General features: G+C 44.3%; 1 protein-coding gene across 1 annotated transcript in view; it reads left to right on the forward strand.

Annotated features, from left to right (window-relative positions):
• Positions 1-5923: 5923 nt before the first annotated feature.
• DYNC1LI1 (dynein cytoplasmic 1 light intermediate chain 1) overlaps positions 5924-22609 on the forward strand; it is a 54691-nt gene continuing 38005 nt past the window's right edge. The window contains 2 exon segments of the mRNA XM_038391086.2: positions 5924-6148; positions 6457-6530. Coding sequence (XP_038247014.1) covers positions 6015-6148; positions 6457-6530 — 208 coding nt within the window. The 5' untranslated portion in view covers positions 5924-6014.

The raw sequence follows: 22609 nt of genomic DNA on the forward strand, positions 1-22609 counted from the left end.
CCAATTAAGCATTATTTTTAGAACTCTGAAACATACCATTCAAGATATTTATATGTCAGGATTATTATTGCTTTTTGAAAAACATTTAACAGAAAAACTGCTCACAGCACTGACCAGCAAGCTGATACTACAGTGACAATCTGTGATGTCTTAGAACAACAAAACCTGTGAGTATGATTCTCTGACCTGACTTGAGCTGGTGTACTATACCAGTTTCGGAGTGATGGAGATAAACACGTATCGGAAAGAGAAGCTCAAACAAAATAATTAGCAATTTCTTGAATAGATGACTCTTGATAAACTGATGAGAGATTTAGTGTTTCTCCGCAAATTCCCACAGTCTGTATTTTTTGCACACCGAATCCCGCCCACAATGAAGTACATTTTTCCAGTTCCTGCTATTATGGCAGTGGGTCCTCCAGGATCCCAGTCCCGCTGCAGGGCTCTACCTCACAATGCCTTGCTACTGTAACCCCCTACCTGGAACACTCATAGTCAGCAACAAGCAAACAGCTCACACCCAGAGTGTCTCTGTTTAACTGCCACCCTAGTCCAGAAACACTCACCCCAGCAGCCTGCCAGAAACACACCTGTCACGCTCTTTAGTCTCTACCAGCGTTGTAAATATTTGCAGGGTGACTCCAGTATACTCCCACTCCCAGACTTTCCCAAAACCGTGTGCTCTGTAATGTCCACCCTGTCCTGGACAGTTCAGAGAAATAATAACATTTGTTCTTTTAAAAACCTAAAAGCACATCACAGATTATTAACGGGGGTAAATAAGCCCTTCCATTTAAACTCTGAGTTGGTTTATAGTAAAAATAAAACAAATTTGTTAACAATAAGAAATAGGTTAAGTAACGCCAAGTAAAAAGAATAAAGTTAGAAATGGTTTCAAGCAAATAGATGCATTTTCACTTTTAACAGTCCAAAACATACTCTAGCAAGGTACAGGTTTTGTTTAAGATGTTTTTCTCACCTATATTTAGTTCCCAGATATTACAACAACCCCCTCCCTCCCCCCTTGGTTAAAGGATCCATCTTTCTTGGCTTACGAGACCTCTGGCCTTTTGTGTCTGTCTAGTGATGGATACCAAAGATGGCTTCTGTCTTTGCTTATATCTTCCAAAGTTCAATGACTTTGTTTCAAGAGGCAGCATGTTTCCTGTGGGCTTCCCATCCCCTTATATATAAATGGTGCTTCCATTGTTTTGATTCTGAATTGATTGTTTTTATGTTTAATTTACAGAGGAGCCCTTCTCTCCTGTTTGGGAGAGAATCTGTTTGGCCACAGACTTTAAAACATAATATCATTAAGTATCCATATTTCCTCATAAAGTCTTAATACATACATTTCACAATGATATTAATCACTGTGTGTCATTAGCTTTCAGAGAAGACCGCACTCTATATACTTTTATAATACAGTAATATTGTGTACCACCAGTTGATTCAATTGCTTATTGCTCGAGGTTCAACCCCCCTGTATTTATAGACCAGTAAACCTTTGAAATGGATTCTTCTGAGGGTTACCCCTCAGAGTAAAGTTTATTCAAGCTGTGAGAAAGGTAACATTGAGTCTGGTAGCAAAGGAAGCTCCATGCTCTTTCCTCCCCCACTTTAGTTTACTCACTGAAATGCAAAATGTTCTGTTTCCTGACATCTCCTCCTGTTGATGTACTGATGATCCTGTTTACTGCTTATATGTAACCTGAGGTAAACACAAATTCCTTTAAGAAAAGGAGTACTTGTGGCACCGTAGAGACTAACAAATTTATTTGAGCATAAGCTTTCGTGAGCTACAGCTCACTTCATCGGATGCAGTGAGCTGTAGCTCACGAAAGCTTATGCTTAAATAAATTTGTTAGTCTCTAAGGTGCCACAAGTACTCCTTTTCTTTTTATGAATACAGACTAACACGGCTGCTACTCTGAAACAAATTCCTTTGTTTAGGATACTCTGTGTAACAGCTCCCTCTGACAAATCTGGTTTATATACACTTTAGTCATAATTCCAATATATGTTCAGAATTCTTCATGCAGAGGTTCTCAAACTGTGGTCCGTGGACCACCAGTGGTTCGCGAGCTCCATTCAGGTGGTCTGCGGATGGTTCCCTCTAAGGTGCATGCCTGGGCAGCCACACACAAGAGAATGAAGGGCCACCCACCTAATTAGTGGAGCTGTGCAGGCGTGGCTCCACTAATTAGGTGCCTGGATTCTGGAGAAGATGCACATGTAAGGTGAGGTGGTGGCCTTGAGGGGAACTAGGGTAGGTGGGAGGAGGCAGTGGGGTGAGAAGAGGGAGTAGGGGGAATTTGGGATGTGCAGAGCTGCTGCGGCCAGAGAAAGAGGTGACTTTCCCCAGCTCCAGGCCGGGGCTGCCTGGGAGAGATGGCCCTCCTTCCCAGCCTCAGCTCGGGGGCTGATGCGGCAGGGGACAGAGGGCATACCCATCGCATTAGAAAGATAAGACTACTGATATTAAAATATGAGTTGTGTGCTTTTATTTGTAGAACAAAAAAAGTTAATTATTATTAAGGTTTTTTTTATATAGCACTTTAATCCAAAGCACTTTACAATAGTTAGCTAACAGTACAAACAACATTTGGAAAGATCATTAAGTGGTATGCCGAGACCCTCAGCAATTTTCAAGTGGTTTGCGGAAAAAAAAGTTTGAGGACCACTGTCTTAGTGCCTACTGCATACATACATCATGCAAGTGTATTAATGATCAGTGAGTTATTAGCTTTCAAATGATACCTCACAAGACATATTTTGTACAAAGATCAGTACAATCATGTGAAGGGTGTGAATACAAGAGTGCTTAGTGTCACACATATAAAGACACCACTACCAAAAAAAAGACACTTCACTGTACAAACTTTCCCTTTGGGGAGACAATGAGAGAACAAATAATACGTCAGATTTATAATCATGATGCCTAATTCACTACTGGAAGGCACTCAGATACTACAGTTATGAGCATGATATAAAAACCTATATAGAACAGAACAATGCCCTCAAAGCTGCAGATAGAGATAAACATAAGGTTGTAATATATTTATTAAATAAAATACAAATCATATTAAAATATTGTTGCCCCTTGCAATCCAAACAGTTAACCAATATTCAGAATTTGCAGGTTATTTCTGTTAGCAGGAGAAACTGATGATAGAATAAGGTATTTATTTGATGCAATCCTGTTCATTTACAAAGGATGTACACAAAGTCCTTTTTTCCTTGTAGACACTAGGAATCAAACAACAGGAGAGCTTCTTAGCACACAGTTCCAATCCTCTTTCCAGCCAGCGGCCTGCCCCAAAAGCTCTCTCTCAGGGCTTTTTCTTATGGTCACACTGCAAGTGCTTTTCTTGCTGTTTCCTTGGCTACTTTTTTCTGCTGCTTCTCTCTGGACAGCTTACTTTACAGAATTACTTTGGTATACCTATGTTGCCTAGGGTTGTGGAAAATCTACATCCCTGAGTGACATAGTTATACCAACCTAAGTACTGGTGTAGACGTGCTATGTTGTGGGAGGGCTTCTCCCACTGACTTAGCTACCGCCTCTCATGGAGGTGGATTAACTACGCTGATGGGAGAGCACTCTCCCATCAATGTAGAGCAGGGGTGGGCAAACTTTTTGGCCTGAGGGCCACATCAGGGAATAGAAATCGTATGGCGGGCCATGAATGCTCACAAAATTGGGGTTGGGATACGGCAGGGGGTGCGGGCTCTTGGGTGAGCCTGGGGATGAGAGGTTTGGGATGCAGGAGGGTGCTCCGGCCTGGGATCGAGAGGTTTGGAGAGCAGAAGGGGGATCAGAGTTGGGGCAGGGGGTTGGGGCGTGGAAAGAGGCTCAGGGGTGCAGACTCCGAGTGGCACTTACTTCAAGCGGCTCCCGGAAGCAGTGGCATGTCCTGGAGCAGGGCCAAGCCACGGGGTGTGTCCCTCAACCCAGCACCCCGGCCAGAGCGGGGCCAAGTCACATGGTGCAGCTCACGGGACAGCTTAAAATGGCTTGTGGGTCGGAGCCCACCCCGGTGTAGAGCATCTTCATTAAAGTGCTACAGCAGCGCAGCTACATCAGTGCAGCTGGGCCGATACAGTGTTTTAAGTGTAGACCAGCCCACAGACAAACCCCCACTAAACTATACCAAATGCCCTATGTTTATATTCAGTCCCCCTCCCACATGGCTCTACTTTTGACCAGCCTGGTCTTGTGGGTATGTGTTTTGGGTGGTGTTTCATTTTATACCAAAAATCAGCGTAACTACTTGCATTTATCTTGAATGAAGGATGGCTATTATGCCTACCAGCTTCAGTGATGATTCACCCAACCTCCCTCATAACCGTGTATAAGGGAATGGTCAGTTAGAGGTGGGGTTGCAGAGCATTTGAAAGCTATTGATAGGAACATTTGGGTATATAAAATAAGCAGACATTTTAACTCAATAAAAAAGCATAGGACAGAAATAGCTTTTTTTGGAGAGAAAGTGGAAAAATTACAAATATACTTCTGAAAAGGGAATTGTCACTTTTAAAGAGGTTGGCATTTATGAATAAATACACTTGAGTGGGGGTGAGGTGTATTGAACATTAACACATTATCCATGCAAAAAAACCCAACCTTTTTATATCTGAGGAAGTGGGGAAACTCAGGAAATATCCACGTTATTTATGGGGGTCTGATGAAAACTGGGAAATGTCCCCCATATAAATTATATTTTCCCTAGCTCAAAGATGCTCATCACACTTAGAAAACATGTATTCGTTAAACCCCTTAATTAATTTAAGATGGTTTATTTACAAGAACATAGGACTGGGCATACTGGGTCAGACCAATGGTCTATCTAGTCCAGTGCCCTGTCTTCCGACAGAGGGCAGTGCCCGATGCTTCAGAGGGAATGAGCAGTTGAGTGATCCATCCTGTCACCCAGTCCCAGCTTCTGGCAGTCAGAGGTTTAAGGACACCCAGAGAATGCAGTTGCATCTCTGACCCGTTTGGCTAGTAGTCATTAATGGATCTCTCCTCCATGAAATTATCTATGCTTCTGTACTTTGTTCTGTTTTGCTGGCATTCCATATGGCTATAAAACTAGGGGCAAAGAAGTGAGAAGGAATAACGGGTGGCTGTTTTGAGCACTATCATAATGGATAAACAGTAGGCCAGCTGGGAAGAACACATTTTAAAAATTGTATGTTTTATGTTTTTTCCAGACTTTGTCATCTGAGAAGTAAGTGTGTTTTCTTCAGGACAGGCACTGTGTTATCATATGTTTAGAGAATGTGTAGCACATTGTACATAGTAAATAATAATCATTCTGAATCCCATAGCTAAATACAGAGAGGAAAACACACACACAAAGAATAACCTAAAATCCCTTTCAATGGGATGGGATCGGGGACTATGATTTAAAGGGGGGGGGGGATTTTTTTTCTAGATCTCGCCTCCTTCGTTGGCCTCTCCCATGGCTATCTTCTTAATAAGAAGTATGGCCTGAGAATAGCTCACTCGGGGGAACTTGTGGGGACGGAAAGGAATTGCCTCCCCCGCCGCCCATCTCTCTCCCAGGCACAGTGGGTAACAGCCCTAGGTGTGGTTAGGGTGCTCAGATGTCCCCATTTTGTAGGGATAACCCTGATATTTGGGGCTTTGTCTTACATATGCGCCTGTTACCTCCAGTCTCATTGTTCCCGAGTTGTCGCACTGGCTATCTGCTCATCCCCAGTGCGTGGGGACGCTGGGTGAGCCAGCCAGCCACCCGCCCGGGGGGCCGCAAAAAATCCTCCCCCCACCCTCGGATAATCCCGGAGGCACGTGGGCGCGTTCCTGTGGGGTCTACGCCGGGCGCGACGGGCCGCCCACTGTGCGCCACAGGCGGGTACCGGCCCCGCCCCCCTCCTGGCCCCGCCCCCTTCCGAGCTCCCCACATCCGGGTACCTGTCAGCCGGCCGCGCCGCCGCCCGCTCTCTGTTCTCTCTCATTGAGGCGGAGTGGAGGGAGCGCGGGGAAGATGGCGGCGGGGCGAGCCGGCTCCTTCGGTTCCTCTTCCTCCTCGCCGGGGCTCGGCGCGGGGGGCGGCCCGGCCGCCGGCAATAACGCGGAGCTGCGGGCGGGGGGCGAGGAGGACGATGGGCAGAACCTCTGGTAACCGCCCACCTCGCCGGGCCGCCGCCCGTTCCCGTCTAGCGCCCCCGCCCCGCGAGAGCCTCCGCCCGGGGAGGGGGACGACGACGCAACCCCCCCACGCGGGGCCGCTGTGAGGCCAAGTAATGGGGAGGCGGGCGGGCCGCTCTTGTCAGCGGGCAGCAGCGCCCCCGGCCCCCTCCTCCTCGTGCGCGCCCCCGCCCATCCCCGCGCGCCCGTGTGTGTGGGTTGGCGGGGGGGGGGGGAAGGGTCTTGCTTGTGGGGACACGGGCATGGCCCCTTCCTGACCGGGCTCTGTCTCCCCTCAGGTCCTGTATCCTCAGCGAGGTGTCCACGCGCTCCAGGTCTAAACTGCCTTCGGGGAAAAACGTCCTGCTGCTGGGTAAGTCACCCTGGCTCCCGGGGAGGGGTCTGGTGCCGGGCGGCGCCCCAGCTGCGGGCGGTGTGGGGTTTGCCAGGGGCGGGGTTAGCCCCCCACGGCGCCGCCGCTGGCTGTTGGGCGGGGCAAGTCGGACCCCCTGTCTCGTAGCGCCTCCCCCCCCCCGTTGGGAGCTGGGGTTGCCCCCCCCCCCCGAGGTGGCGGCTTTGGAGGAGGGTGGCGCTTGCCATCTCTCTTCCGCTGGCTCCGTGAGAGGCTCCCTCAGCATCTCCCTCACTCAGGCCGTCTGCGCGGCTGGACGCACAAAACCTGCGTGCAGAGCCCCCGCCGCGTCGGCGGCTGCCGCTCCTTGTTAGCCGGGTGGGCGGGGTAGAGCCTGTTAAGGGGTCCCGGCTGGGTCCTGGCCACCCTGTACGGGGCTTGTCAGCAGCATTATCGTCATGATGTTGTGCAGCAGCAATGGCATCTCTTGTACTGGTTTTCTTTGTGCTTTGCTATGCCCACCCAGAGGAAGGGTCCAAACCCCGGCTTGCTTGTGGCTGGGCTCGGCACTTACTGCGTCCTGAGGACGATCAGAGTTATTGCGGGGGGAGGGGGTGAGAACTAGAAGTTGTAAAGATAAACAACAAGGTGTCCGGTGGCACCTTAAAGACTAACAGATTTATTTGGGCAAAAGCTTTTGAGGGTAAAAAAACCCACTCAAATGCTCAAATAAATCTATTAGTCTTTAAGGTTGTTTTGTGGATAGACTAACACAGCTATCCCTGATACTTGTAAAGGTAAATAATATGCAATCATGCAAAATACAGAAAACTTACTAAAAAGAAAAGGAGTACTTGTGGCACCTTAGAGACTAACAAGTACTCCTTTTCTTTTTGCGAATACAGACTAACACGGCTGCTACTCTGAAACCTGAGAAAACTTACTGTGGATGGGAAGGGACAGATTGCACTTCTTGACAGAAAAGCTATTAAATGGAGCCAAGAACTGATAACTTAAGCCTTGGGGGGTGCATTGATGAATTTCTTAACTATCTTTCTTTACAACATACTAATACAAATCAGTTTGCAGAGCTGTATTAGGAAACCATGTCTCAAGATCCTGGAAGCGGCAGCTCTTCCGGTCTCCAGTGAAGCTTTCTGTGGAGAGTTTGTCACGCTTATCTATTGGTTAATGTCCCTTGAGAGAGTGATTCAGATTAGTTTATTTAAAAATAAATCAGTGTCCTTTTTCTCCTTCCCTGTATAAATTTAAGTGGCGGACTTAAGATGGCCAATATGGATGAAAATGCCATGTAAGGGTGAGGTGATGTTCTAGTGGAACTGGCGTAGGTCTCGTTAATTTTTAAAGTTTTTTTTTTTTATATTGTGAAGTGGGATACCAAGATTGATAGTCCTTTGAACTGCCTCCTGTTCCTAGCTAGATTGTGTTTTGTCTCACATTTTCATGTATGGGATGACTGAAGTGGGTAGTTACCAGCATTTGTTTTTATGGTAAGCATCTTCTGAAAATTAAGTGGATTGACTTATTCATGCTGGACTGGGGAAATGTGTTTCCAGGTGTGGTCCTGGATGCCAATATTGCTCCTTCCCCCACTGCCTTTCCTTTATTCTCTTCCTCTTCTAGCCTTAAAGCAGTGTTTCTCAAACTTTTTTTTTGCGGACCACGTGAAAAGTGCTGAGGGTCTCGGCGGACCACTTAATGATCTTTCCAAATGTTGTTTGTACTGTTAGCTAACTATTGTAAAGCGTTTTGGATAAAAGCACTATATATAAAAATTATTTAACTTTTTTTGTTCTACAAATAAAAGCACACAACTCATATTTTAATATCAGTAGTCTTACCTTTCTAATGCAGTGGATGTGCCCTTTCTCCCCTGCTGCGTCAGCCCCCAAGCTAAGGCTGGAAAAGAGGGGGATCTCTCCCCCACCACAGAGCTTAGACTGGGAAGGAGGGTTGTCTCTGGCAGCCACAGCCCTGGAGCGTGGGAAAGTTGCCTCTTTCTCTGGCCGCCGCAGCCCTGCGCATCCCAAATTCCCCTTGCCCTCTCTTCTCACCCCACTGCCCCCTCCCACCTACCTCCTACTCCTCCCCCCACCTTACATGTGCATCTTCTCCAGAGTCCAGGCACCTAATTAGTGGAGCCACACCGTGGCTCCACTAATTAGGGGGGGTGGCCCTTCAGTCTCTTGTATGAGGCCGCCCAGGCGTGCACATTGGAACTATCTACGGATCACCAGAATGGAGCGTGCAGACCACTGGTGGTCCACAGTTTGAGACCCTCTGCCTTAGAGCATATTGACCATCCTTTAAAGTAGTGGTCTCCAACCTTTTTACGCCCAAGATCACTTTCTGAATTTAAGGACAACTCAGGATTTACCCCACCCCACTCACTCCATCTCCCCCCCCGCCCGTCTCTCTCTCACTCGCCCTTGCTCGCTTTCACCGGGCTGGGGTAGGGGTTTGGGGTTTGGAAGGGTATGTGGGCTCTGGGCTGGGGCCGAGGGGCTCACGGTGTGGGAGGGGGTTCTGGGCTGAGCCTGGGGCAGGGGGTTGGGGTGCAGAAGGGTACACAGTGCTGGCTTTGGACGGGAGTCAGGGCTGAGGCTTGGGATGCGGCCTCCCGCTGGGCAGCACTTACCTCCAGCAGCTCCCAGTTGGCGGTGCAGCATGTCTGCCACTAAGGCAGGCTCCCTGCCTAGCCTGGCCGCTCCTGGAAGGGGCCAGTGCATCCCTGTGGCCTGGGGGTCAGTACGTGGCTCTGCCTGCTGCCCCTGTATGCAAGCACTGCCCCCATAAGCCGCAGCTCCCCGTTCCCTGCCAACGGGAGCTGCGGGGGCAGTGCTAGCAGGCAGGAGCAGTGCGTGGAGGGAGACCCCTGCCCCCCGGGGCCATGGGGCATGTTGGCCACTTCCGGTAGCGGCGTGGGGCTGCGGCAGGCAAGGAGCCTGTCTTAGCGGCAGCCCTGCTATGCTGCCAGAGATTGCAATCGACTGGGAGATCCTCTAGGAAGATATATTTTGAGGGTCTGGCGATTGTTCTTGTTCTTCTTCATCATGTTCTCTGTTAGCAGCGTGCTACCTAATGCATATAGCTAGCAAAAGTGAGAATGTGGAAATGGATGCAATAGATCAGAGGCTAGGGCATACCTGACACTGATATCTCAGTATCTGCTTCCTGAAAGCATTGAGAGCAGGGGTCTGAAACTCCCAGTCCGCGGGCCATCTGCGGCCTGAGAACCTCCCCAATGTGGCCCACGGCGCTCCAGCAATTTTGGGGCTGGGTCTCTTCCTCGGCCCCAGGCGCTTCCCCTCCCCGCATGTCCCCCGGGCGATTTACAATGGCCCGCATGTCCCACCACCGGCAGCAGAGCTGAGCAGTTTCTGCCTGTTCACTCCACATGTCTGCCGCCCTCTCCCTGCGGCCCTGGGGTGGGGCAGGGCTGTGTCTCGGCATGCTGGTCCCGCCCAAGCGCCCCTGCGGCCAATGGGAAGTTGCGGGGGCAGTGCCAGGAGGCAGTTACACATGGAGGCCCCCCAGCCTGCCCATCATTGGAGCCCCAGGTAAGCCCCGCACCGCCGATCCCCTCCCAGAGCCTGCACCCCCTCCCCAGCTCCCAAACTTCCTCCCACAGCCTGCACCTCTCCCCCTCCTCCTGAACACCCATCCCCTGCCCCAGCCCAGAACCAGCTCCCCACTCCATCCTAGAGCCTGCACCCTGTGGGGGACGGAGTTTGGGGAGGGGTAGAATTTGGGGGGGGGCGGGTTCTGAGTGGCATGAGTGACATTATTGGCCTGCTCCAAGGATTTGAGGACTGGCACTGTCCCTAAAGTAAATTGAGTTTGAGGTCCCGATCTAGAGGAGTGGCTGTTTAGATTGTCATCTCCTCTGCTCTCTTTAGTATTGAAGGTAATAGGTGTGGTGAGAGTTGCCAGTATCTCCTCTGGGGTTTCTTGCTGATAGTGGCAGGAAAATTTATATTAGCCTTATGATAAAAGGGAAGTCTTTTGTCCCTCCTAGTGTAATTTTTATATACACATTGAACTAACTTCTGGAATGAAGGAAGGAGCAACCAGTACTTTTAGCAAGTTGTCATACAGATGACCTGCAGCATCCTGAGTATCATGTAGATGTCTGAGTTCAGATATTCCAACTAATATCCTTCAGTAAATTATGAAGTGGATTCAGTAAGTAGCATGCAAAATTGTTCCAGTATGCACAAGGCAACTGACAGGCTTCCTAACTTGTAAAGGAACAAACCAGCTGCTTCCTGTCTCCCCATCTATTTCTCTACATTCTCATTAAGTCTGTCTAGCATATTGCCACTAAAGTTCTCACCACCTGCTTTAAATATGTCAAATTATTTAAAACCATTCAACGAGTTCTAGTGCCTTCCATGCTATGCTAAAAGACATTCCTAACTTCAAGGGCTAAACACCTTTGTTCATGTTTAAACTGAATCTAGTTTCCCCTTCTCCATGTATTCAGCTCTGCTTGATGTTCAGAGTCTTGAGTGAGCAGTCTTAAGAATTTTTTTTTTTTAAAGCCTTGTTGCCTCCACATTTTCTCTGAACCCCAAGCATCCCACTTCACATGGCTAAACCATTTGAGTCTTTGAGAGTGAGACCCTGTACCTGAGGAGTGGCTGCCAGGAGGTCTGGAGAGGGGACGGGAGGGGAGGAGAGGGATCTCAAGCCTAGCTTCCATAGTCTCCAGCTAAGAATTTTACGTAATTATAGCTAACTTCTCTACTTACTCTTGTTTTTGTAATGGGTATGGCTACAGCTGTGTTGTCGTCGTTGTCGTCTTTTTCAGCAAATAGTGTTTCCTCTGATGGCATAATTTCTGGATGAATGAGTATCATTGAGCTTCAGAAGTCTAATGTAAACTTTCAAAACTGTCATGAGAATGTTCCAGTCCAAGCTACAAAATCTACTTGCCTGACCTTACTATGATAATGAAAAACTAATGTGTTGTCCATCAAAATTTTCCTAGTCCAACAGATGACTAAAACTCTAGAGGAGAAATATAATAAGACTTACAAGACCTAGAGTTATAGCCTATATTCAGTACTAGGTTTGAAAATTCCCCACCAGTGACAAAATAAAAATTTTTCCTGATTAGTGCAAGAATTCCAAATCAGCGAGTTTCCACAGAAATAAGGTTTTTGTTTTTACCTTTGTGGCTACAAAATGTATTTTCAGAATATGAATTGAGGACTACTAACAGACTGCTCCAGTTCCTCTTCTGCTAATAACTTTCCAAGCAGCAGATTTAAATTTTCTTGGAGCCATTTCAGTGGTGGTGTTGTTGTTCAGAACTGTGTGAACAGTTATAAAATTACATAAATATTTATCACCTTTCTTCTGCTTGACTAGTAGTGGGTATTGGAGCTATTTCTGGAAGCAGACTCAGAAGTGAGGGATGATGAAGGTATGGGGTCAGAGGTGGGGACAGCGGTGGATATACCACACATGATGTGAATGTACTAACCTTGAAGAGCAGGGTCTAGGGATTGTTTCCTGATAAAAATTCCAACATCCTCTGATGGACCCTTTCCCCCCCTCTTTTCATATTGGCCTCCAGTTATTGGATGTCCCCTCTTCAATCTTAAATAACTTCACTGCTTTTTTGATTGATTTCACAGAAACATCCAGGTATTCTAGAGTTGTGGGTGGAGCTTAATTGCAGTAATAATGTTAGGTTTCAGAGTAGCAGCCGTGTTAGTCTGTATTCGCAAAAAGAAAAGGAGTACTTGTGGCACCTTAGAGACTAACAAATTTATTTGAGCATAAGCTTTCGTGAGCTACAGCTTACTTCATCGGATGCATTTGGTGGAAAAAACAGAGGAGAGATTTATATACACACACACACAGAGAACATGAAACAATGGGTTTATCATACACACTGTAAGGAGAGTGATCACTTAAGATAAGCCATCACCCACAGCAGGGGGGGGAAAGGAGGAAAACCTTCCATGGTGACAAGCAGGTAGGCTAATTCCAGCAGTTAACAAGAATATCAGAGGAACAGTGGGGGGTGGGGTGGGGGGGAGAAATAATGTTCTTTCCCAATATGACCTGCTTACTTAGTATCATATTTATAGTACTTTAAAAATAGAAACAGTTAGATCTTTTAGCCCTTCTCTCAAGAGCATTATTTTTAATAACTTTAAAAAACTTCTAAAAACAACTCAAATAATACATTCAAGAAAGATGCATTCAATACAGTGAACTTAAATTATTTGAAAAAATGTTGCTTACTTTGCCTTACAAGACAGTAAAGTTGTTTAACTTATTTGTTAAATTATATTTAGGTTCAGTGTAACTTATATATTCAGAACTTAGATGATATGGTGATGGTTTTTATAGAAGTGCCCAAGATCAATCAAAATTATGGATTTTATTCTTTGTTGTCTTACAAGTAGTTGATGAAACACTAAATTGGTTTATTAACTTTGTGCTTTGTGAAAGGCCTTTTTCAGTGTCATGTGTAATTTATCTGAAATCCATTGTATCGCTGACTATAGGTTGTAGAAATTTAAATAGTGGCTTTATTGTTTCACCAGTGCAGGGCTATCTGGGTAGAGTGTTTATATTTTAATTATCCTTGAAAATAGTTGTAGTTCACATAACCTGAGGCTCAAGAAGATGGAGACTTGTGCTACCATTAGTATAATTCTTATTATGCTGTTCCAGTATCCCTTTAGTTTCAGGCATGCCCACAGCATGTGGAGTAAATATAATTTCTGGATTTTACATATTTGACGCCTTAGGCTCAGGCTTGATTGTTACGCTCTACCAGCTTGGTAAAGGGAATTTGAGTCTCTTCTGTTCCAAAGCTCCCTTGAGGGTAATCTGCCGGGAGAGAGAGAGAGTCCGCGCCTATTCTTGCTGCTGTTGGAAGCATACAGAGTCCTAAAAGGCTTTTTAAAAAAAATCTGCTTGTTTCTTGTCAGGAATATTAAGTTTAGTCTTTCCTAGTTTTGTTGCTGGACTTTAGCTTTAGAAATATGTATTGTGGACTCTCTGAGAACAATACCAAGTTTAACAGTCTGAATGAAAATAATTTCCCTTTTCATTTTCCCTTGTGACATGTCATCATTTTAAATTTTTAAAAATCATCATAATCCTGTCAGTTCTCAAGTCATCCCAGGTGTCTAAAAAAGACAAGCTAAACAAGACCTGAATTTTTTTATGTGGAAAAAAAAAACAAACCAGAAAATTACATAAACAAAACATCTTTCAGGCCTTCTACATCATAAAGGAGCAAAAGACCTGTCTTTTTTTTTTTTTTTTTTTTTTAAATGAGACTTAGATTGTTTCTGCATGGTCAACAACAAAACGTGAGAGATGCTTGATTTGGGGAAGGGAGGAGAGTTTTCCTTTTTCCCAGTATCAGCATCTTATAGTCTCTCTTCTGGAGAAGCCTGGCAGCCCAATGAAATGTACAAGACTCCAGTTTTGCTTGCTGCTGCAGTCCATAATAAGGACTGAGGTCAGTGAGATTTCAGAAAAAAATCAAGGTAAGGGATAATTAAAAGTGAAGATGTACACACGAGGCAGGGCAGGAAATAGCAGACGCTAGATAAAACAGGGAGATTGTGCCTCAACGAGGATGGATGAGGGTTGACTCCTAACTAGTGGTCCTGTCTTAACCAGAGACTGCAAAAATACGTGGTTGGGGCAGTAGGATCCAGGACAAAACTTCAGTGGGAAACTTGGCATGCCTGGCTGCTCCCAGCAGTCAGAAGGGTATTGTTCTGAGCTTTGCACTAGGATGCTGCCCTTCCTATATGGAATAGAAATAAAAACTAAGTAGTGATCAGGGCCATTTATTCTGCTTGTAGCTTTGGGTGGGTTTGTTTACTCCTTTTGAGGTAGAGGTGTTTTTAGCTGCTCTACAACTTAGTTTGATATGAAGCTTTCAAGCCATGGATGCAGTTCTTGTTGGTGGAAGCTGATTTGAACTAAAAGCTTCAGCAGCATACCTGGCAGTGTGCATGAGGGAGATTTCCTTTTGTGGGAGAGGGGCACAACCCATTTTGAACTGTATTGAGTGCAGGAAACACCTCACTGTCTGTTCTCCAAGTGATTGACCATTCTTTAAGATCAACAGATGAGAAACAATGTATGAAAGCTAAGTATTTTTACTGTTAAAGAGGCAGTGCTTGGCCTTGGCTAACTATGACATTTGAAGATGAAACTATTACCTTAGTACCAGAATTGACTGTGGGAGTCAGTGCAGAGCACACATGTGAGCTGGCCAGCCTGTCACAGTTAGGAGACAGGCTGCAGTACATTGAATAAGGTGGGGCTTCCCATGGCGCGCTCTACCAAATATAATTGAACATGTTGCTGTAGTCTAGTCTCAGTTACACAGACTTGGATCACAGTAAACTGAAGGAGTGAAATGTAATCTACTTCCTAAACAAAGATAGAAAAATGCATTTTGGACTGCTGCTTCTGTTTGTGTCTAGGTGTAGGCATGAATGAAATAAGACCAAAAGTATAAACCACTTTCACAGTCCAGAAGGCAGATGCTCTTAATAGAGGTGCAGTCATAGTTTCCAGTAATTAATCAAAATGCTTCACCTTACTTGCATCACTAGGATTAAGTTGAGCTAGCTACTTTTCATATAAGCTCTTATTTCTTTCAGACAAGTGTCACCCACCTGTCCAAAGTCCCCTCTTTATGTAAGGGGAATGCACATTTTCCCTCCTTTTTTTAACAGACTTCCAGGATAGCAAAGATGCTCTAAAATGAGTCTCATGAATAAGTCTTGTTCCTCCAACCTCCCAGTTACCATTTTACTCCTATCAGTTATTTTTACTGATGCTTTCATATGGTCAGACTGTCTAATTAGGAACATCCGATGAATACATCTGATGAAGTGAGCTGTAGCTCACGAAAGCTTATGCTCAAATAAATTTTAGTCTCTAAGGTGCCACAAGTACTCCTTTTCTTTTTGCGAATACAGACTCACACGGCTGCTACTCTGAAACCTGTAATTAGGAACAGTAATTCAGCAAAAAATAAAAACTACAAGAAGATATTTGCTTCTGATTCTGCCTTTTGTGGTTTGGTTCTTCAGGCTGCTGTTAATCTTTAAGTCTGTTCCACTACACTTTCCCTCTCATCTAGGGTTTTTACTGCTTGTTAAATCACAGAGAGATACTTTAAGCTGCTGGAAATGCTATCTATGAATAAGACCATTTCTTACCTGTGAACTTATATAGGGAACAAGAGATCTGAGTTCTGTTTCTGACTTACAGATGTGTGTGACTTCTCTGTTCCTATTTCTCCATCTATAAAATGAGGGTTCCTGTCAGGATCTTTGATATTTTGTAAATCTGTGTAAAGCACTTACGACTTCTATTGAGCCTTCAATCCCAGGATCTCAAAGTATCACAGTCCGGAGGACCTCTTCCCATGCTAAAGTTAGATACTGCTTCTTTTTATTATCAAAGTATGGTCGTGTATTTGTGAAATTCTTAAGCAGTTTCCATTTGAAGTTGTGTTCTATTTCATTTTTTGTCTTGGGTCCCAAAATACCAGCACAGTGCCCTCAGTATGAGAGTGTCATTAAAACTCTGCCCTCTTGGACTGTTTTGAAATCTTTTTAGGAAAGAGCACAAGTGAGAGAGCTGTTGTTTTTTTTTTTATACAGAACTTGAATCAAATGCATCACTGTTTACTTTTATAACTCCTACAGATAGCTGCATGCTGTACATCAGTTCTGACATCTAGGTGTTGTTAAAAAAACAAAAAAAAGCTGCTTCAGGCAATTTAGAAGGTTTTGGCAGCTGATAATTAACGCTTTTCTCCCCTCCACAAAGAGCAGGCAGCTATGTCCACACTCACACTCACCTGGATCCTACTGAGTACCACATTCATTTTTGTGCTCCAACTGATGCTTAGTATGTCACGGAATTCTTTATAACCATATGTAGGGTCTGCTACCTAATGGAAAGTGGGAAAACAGCTTGCCATGTTTAAAGATTTTCTGAGAGAAGGATCATCATTAGACAGGTCATTGTGCCCAATCATCTAATCTTGTTTAAGATTGCAGTTGGTCTCTCCTACCTCCCTCTCCTTCACCAAAACAAAACCCCTTGCTTTCTTGATGTGAAAGTGTTGACACAGGATCCACTTCTGCTTCCTTGATTTGCTCTGCTACTTGTTAAAGCAGGGTGGTATAGGTTGATCAGAGGCAATTTTATAGGAGCTCTGTCATACTAGGAGAGATACTTAGATATGTTGCAACCCTACCTTGCTGTAATTGTGAACTTCATATTGATTCTCTTTATTCTGAATTTTCTCCTGTCTGAGGTTCATCTGACTTAGTGAGATATATAATTTTTGTTGAGCATTCTAAATCAAACACTGAAAAGAGATTATTTTAAATGATATATTGACAGTGGGTGTCTTCAAAAGGCTATAATAGCTACCTGGTCACAATCTGATAAGGGTGGTCGATTGGGGTATTTATATTACGCCTCATGCCCCAATATAACGTGGTCCTTGGGAGCCAAAAATCTTACCGGGCTATAAGTGACACCACATTATATCAGACATTGCTTTGGCCTAGAGTATTTCCATTAATAGTCGCTTCCCGCCCCCGACTCACCCCTCAGAACCCCGACCCGTCTAACCTCCCAGCTTCGCTGTACCCCTGACTGCCCCAACCCCTATCCATACCCCGCCCCTGACAGGCCCCCAGGACTCCCCACACCACTATTCAGCAGCCCGCTGACCAACCCCTACCCCAAGAACCTCTGAACCATCCAACCCCCCCCTGCTCCCTGTCCCCTGACCGCCTCCCGAGACCCTCTGCCCCTTATCCAACCACTTGGCCCCGGCCTGGCACCCTTAACATGCTGCTCAGAGCAGCGTGTTGGAGCCAGACACGCTGACGCGCTGATCTGTCGGAGCGCGCAGCCCCGTACCCGCAGCGCTGCTTTACCACATTATATCCGAATTTGATTTATATCAGGTCACATTATATCAGGGTAGAGGTGTATTGGTTGCACTGTCAGTGTTCTGATCACTTACTAGTGCAAGTTACCTTTAAGCATTTGATACTCACTTGACTTTCCAAGCATATTATATTTACCACTAATCTCCATCAAAGTAGAAAATGATACAAGTACTCAAATTTAAATGGTCACACATTTAAAGAATACAGTATAAATATGCCTTTTTTGGTTTGTAGATAGAGCATTCCGTTTTCTTTAAGAAGACTAACAAGACACAACTAAACAAGATGAATTAACTGGGAGTTGACCTCATATGAGGCCCTGTAGCAAATATAATTGTTACACAAGTTATTTCTTGCTAATGATTCACCCTCCAAATAATTCAATTTGAAAAATGGGTGGATGTTTAGTAAAAGTCTCCATGGATAAGGTGGAAGCATTTTCAAGTGGAAAATGAAAAATATTTTTAAATTCTGATGGAAGACACAATTATTTAATTTTTTGTTGTTGTTTCTGTAAGTCTTTTATGAAGAAAATTGCTCCTCCCACTTCCCCATAAAACTGTTTTCTTGTGCTGTGCCAGTTACCATAGACTTTTCTATATCTACTCTAATTCAAGACAAAATTATTCGAGAGCTCGAGTAAGAGTAAAAATAAAACACTAGTTCATGCTATTCCTTGAGTTCAACTGAAGCTTAACATTGTAGAGGTGACTTTAGGGTTTCAGGAATAGGGTGTAGCTTTTGTACAGTGCTTGCTTATCCCCTTTATGGTATAAAATAAAATGTCTGTAGAAAGAAGGTTCTGAAATCTTGTCTGTGCAGGAGAAAAATGGCTGAAGCGTAGCAACTTCCATCAAAAGTATCGCTGGTGGTAGAGATTGTATAAATGCTAGTAGTGTAGACTGCTCAAGTGTTCAGAGAATGTTTTCATGACATAGTAAATATCTGCAACATGTCTAAACTACAGATTATTTTGTTGCTAGTACAGTTGGAGCTGCAGTGGTGAAGAAGAATGTTTAAATTTTCCTAGTGTGGACAACATCTAATAGCCTTCACTACTAGTATGGCATTAAAGCAAACAAAAATAGCATTCAAGAACAGTAGCTGATTGTCCCTAAGTAAAGAGTGCTCTAAAACTAGTGAAACTAAATGACTTCTTTAAAATAATTATCATGAAGCCTCCTGTGCCACCACCTTTTCTGACAGACAAGTGAAGCTACCTTTTCACAGAAGGCAATATGACAGAATGAATCATTCAAAGAAATCTTGGCAAAATTAAAGCAACTTCAGCAGCATATATGCTTGCGTAGCAGCTTGTAATAGAAAGTCTTGCCATTTGTTCATGAGTGACAAATTTATGAAGCCCAGCTGAAAATTTGCAACAAAGAATGTAGCCATGGGTACTCCATTCACAAATGGTGAGGGAAGCTTGAACTCTTTCTGTGGCATACAAAAATTTTAATTAGGAGAACTAGCTGCTATACAACAAAATAGAAATCCTCACAGGGAAGAAAACAATCAGACTTTTTGAAGTTGTAAAATCTGACGAAATTGCATTTTTGGATAAATGGCTCTGCTTTTTGCTAAATTTAGAAGCAGTGGAATATCAGCGATATTTTGGCTTTTGCACTATCAAAACTGAAAGATGCAACTTCACTTCAGTTGTAATTCCCTGTTCTTACTTGACTAACATTTCTCAATTTTTCCTTTTGGTCTTAGTTTTTCATCCCAAAAGGTTAATTAGATAAGCAGGACTTTTATAAAAGTGGAAAAATTCTTAAACTTCTTTTGGCACAAAACTAAAACCAAACTTCAAAGTTATAAATTTCACATGACTTGACTCACTGGGGAAACCATGATTTCAACAATTTCCATCCCACCATCAACCTCAGCCTGGACCAGTCCACACGAGATCCACTTCCTGGACACTACGGTGCTAATAAGCGATAGTCACATAAACACCACCCTGTATCGGAAACCTACTGACCACTATTCCTACCTACATGCCTCTAGCTTTCATCCAGATCATACCACTCGATCCATTGTCTACAGCCAAGCGCTACGATATAACCGCATTTGCTCCAACCCCTCAGACAGAGACAAACACCTACAAGATCTCTATCATGCATTCCTACAACTACAATACCCACCTGCTGAAGTGAAGAAACAGATTGACAGAGCCAGAAGAGTACCCAGAAGTCACCTACTACAGGACAGGCCCAACAGAGAAAACAACAGAACGCCACTAGCCATCACCTTCAGCCCCCAACTAAAACCTCTCCAACGCATCATCAAGGATCTACAACCTATCCTGAAGGACGAGCCATCGCTCTCACAGATCTTGGGAGACAGACCAGTTCTTGCTTACAGACAGCCCCCCAATCTGAAGCAAATACTCACCAGCAACCACACACCACACAACAGAACCACTAACCCAGGAACGAATCCTTGCAACAAAGCCCGTTGCCAACTCTGTCCACATATCTATTCAGGGGATACCATCATAGGGCCTAATCACATCAGCCACACTATCAGAGGCTCGTTCACCTGCGCATCTACCAATGTGATATATGCCATCATGTGCCAGCAATGCCCCTCTGCCATGTACATTGGCCAAACTGGACAGTCTCTACGTAAAAGAATGAATGGACACAAATCAGACGTCAAGAATTATAACATTCAAAAACCAGTTGGAGAGCACTTCAATTTCTCTGGTCACTCGATCACAGACCTAAGAGTGGCTATACTTCAACAAAAAAGCTTCAAAAACAGACTCCAATGAGAGACTGCTGAATTGGAACTAATTTGCAAACTGGATACAATTAATTTAGGCTTGAATAGAGACTGGGAATGGATGAGTCATTACACAAAGTAAAAGTATTTCCCCATGGTATTTCTCCCTCCCACCCCACCCCCCACTGTTCCTCTGATATTCTTGTTAACTGCTGGAATTAGCCTACCTTGCTTGTCACCATGAAAGGTTTTCCTCCTTCCCCCCCCTGCTGCTGGTGATGGCTTATCTTAAGTGATCACTCTCCTTACAGTGTGTATGATAAACCCATTGTTTCATGTTCTCTGTGTGTGTATATAAATCTCTCCTCTGTTTTTTCCACCAAATACATCCGATGAAGTGAGCTGTAGCTCACGAAAGCTTATGCTCTAATAAATTTGTTAGTCTTTAAGGTGCCACAAGTACTCCTTTTCTTTTTGGGGTAAGTTTTGAAATCCCTTTGTAACTAAGGCCTTATCTACACTACGGAGGTAAGTCGACCTAAGTTACGCAACTCCAGCTACATGAATAACATAGCTGGAGTCGACGTAGCTTAGGTCGACTTACTGCAGTGTCTACACCGCACTGCGTCGATGGGAGATGCTCTCCCGTCAACTTACAATATGTTTCTTATTCCGGTGGAGTACTGGAGTCAATAGGAGTGCAATCTGCTGTCGATTTCGTGGGTCTTCACTAGACAAGCTAAATCGATCCCCAGTTCATCGATTGCAGCAGTGTCGATCCCTGTAAGTGTAGACAGTCCTAAGATAAATGACTAAAATGCACTGTCTCACTATTCTGTGGTGTATAAATGTAGCCACAAAATCCTGTGTAAAAGAACATTTGTCAATCCCTGGTGAATGAGAATTTTTCATTATGAAGTATAATGGCAAAATGACTGTCGTAAAAAAAAAAAAATCTTCACATGCCGTCAATGCACAAGAGTTTGTGAATGTTAACTATATGTGGGAAGCTTGAAGAATCTGTTATGACATTAAGATAATTTGGGACAAAAAAAATCTGGTCCAGAGTGCTATATTTTTTTTAAAGGATCCATTTTTCATTTTAACTTATAAACCAGTTAATGTTTGTTTGTAAATTCTCAAAATTCATTTTGTACTCTCAAGTAAGAGCTTGTAATTTTGGGAAGGATGTACATCTAGAAGACAGTGTAAAAAAATGACTAATGCCTGCTTTGTGTGCAAAAGTCAATACGACTTTAACTATGGAACTTCAAGTGGCACTTCCATAATACTGATTCTTATAACTATATCCCTGAGATGGGGAAACTAATTTATTGAGAATAATCACTGGCAGCATTTGAACCAATTGTATTCGTAGGATCATGCTGCAAGGCTCATTGGACCTTCAGGCTTCTTTGGGATGCATAGCTACTGTGAGGGAATGAAGAGAACATCACCTTTTTGGGCATTAGGCACATCTACAATGATAATCAATTAGAATAAACACTTAAATCTTGGGCATAGTGATAGGAAACACTAAAATAATTTTATATTTTGTCTAGAAGTGGGTAGGAAGGAAGATGTCACAACAGTAATCTGTTCTAAAGCTGTGTTCTAGGTCTTTCAGGGGACGAAGTTTCCCCCGGCTTTATAAAATAAGGATAAAAGAAACAAATGTGACACTACTAGATTCTTACCCGAGTAGTGTTCCATGCTATCATACTGCTGTCCACAATGCTTTGTTTGAAATAGGGTTCTTTTGTTCTCGTGAGTAGACAACAAGTTGGCTATTAAACATAAACCTCATTCTAGCTCAGGGGTGGGCGAACTATGGCCCACAGGCCACATCTGGCCCACCAGCCGACTTAATCCGGTTCTCGAGCTTCCGCTGCGGAGTGGGTGTGATGTTTCCCTCTGGTGTTATCTGGACTGGTGATCTACTAGGTCACTCCAACCCTTGACTCTGGGAGCCAGCCTTACCCTGCTCTGCTGTGGTAACCCCCCACTCCTGGGCTGTTCACGCACAGCCTCTGGCATGTAAGCTGCTCCTTGGATTGTGCAACCGAATGACCAGCCAATATCTCCAGTCCCAGACACAACTCTAGGAACCTCCGTCTTGCAGTGTCCAGTTATGCCCACTGGACACTGCAAATTTATGAGTTTGTCAATTTAACAAAGAAATTGATATGTATCAGGCTTGTTATCCCAAAGGGAATCTCCGACACACTTCAAACTAAACTCTCAGCTTCAGGTAGAATAAACAGATTTATTAACTACAAAGATAAATTTTAAGTGATTATAAGTCAAAGCATAACAAGTCAGATTTGGTCAAATGAAATAAAAGCAAAACGCATTCTAAGCTGATCT

Source organism: Dermochelys coriacea, chromosome 2, assembly GCF_009764565.3.
Source record: "Dermochelys coriacea isolate rDerCor1 chromosome 2, rDerCor1.pri.v4, whole genome shotgun sequence".
Classification (NCBI taxonomy): Eukaryota; Metazoa; Chordata; order Testudines; family Dermochelyidae; genus Dermochelys; species Dermochelys coriacea.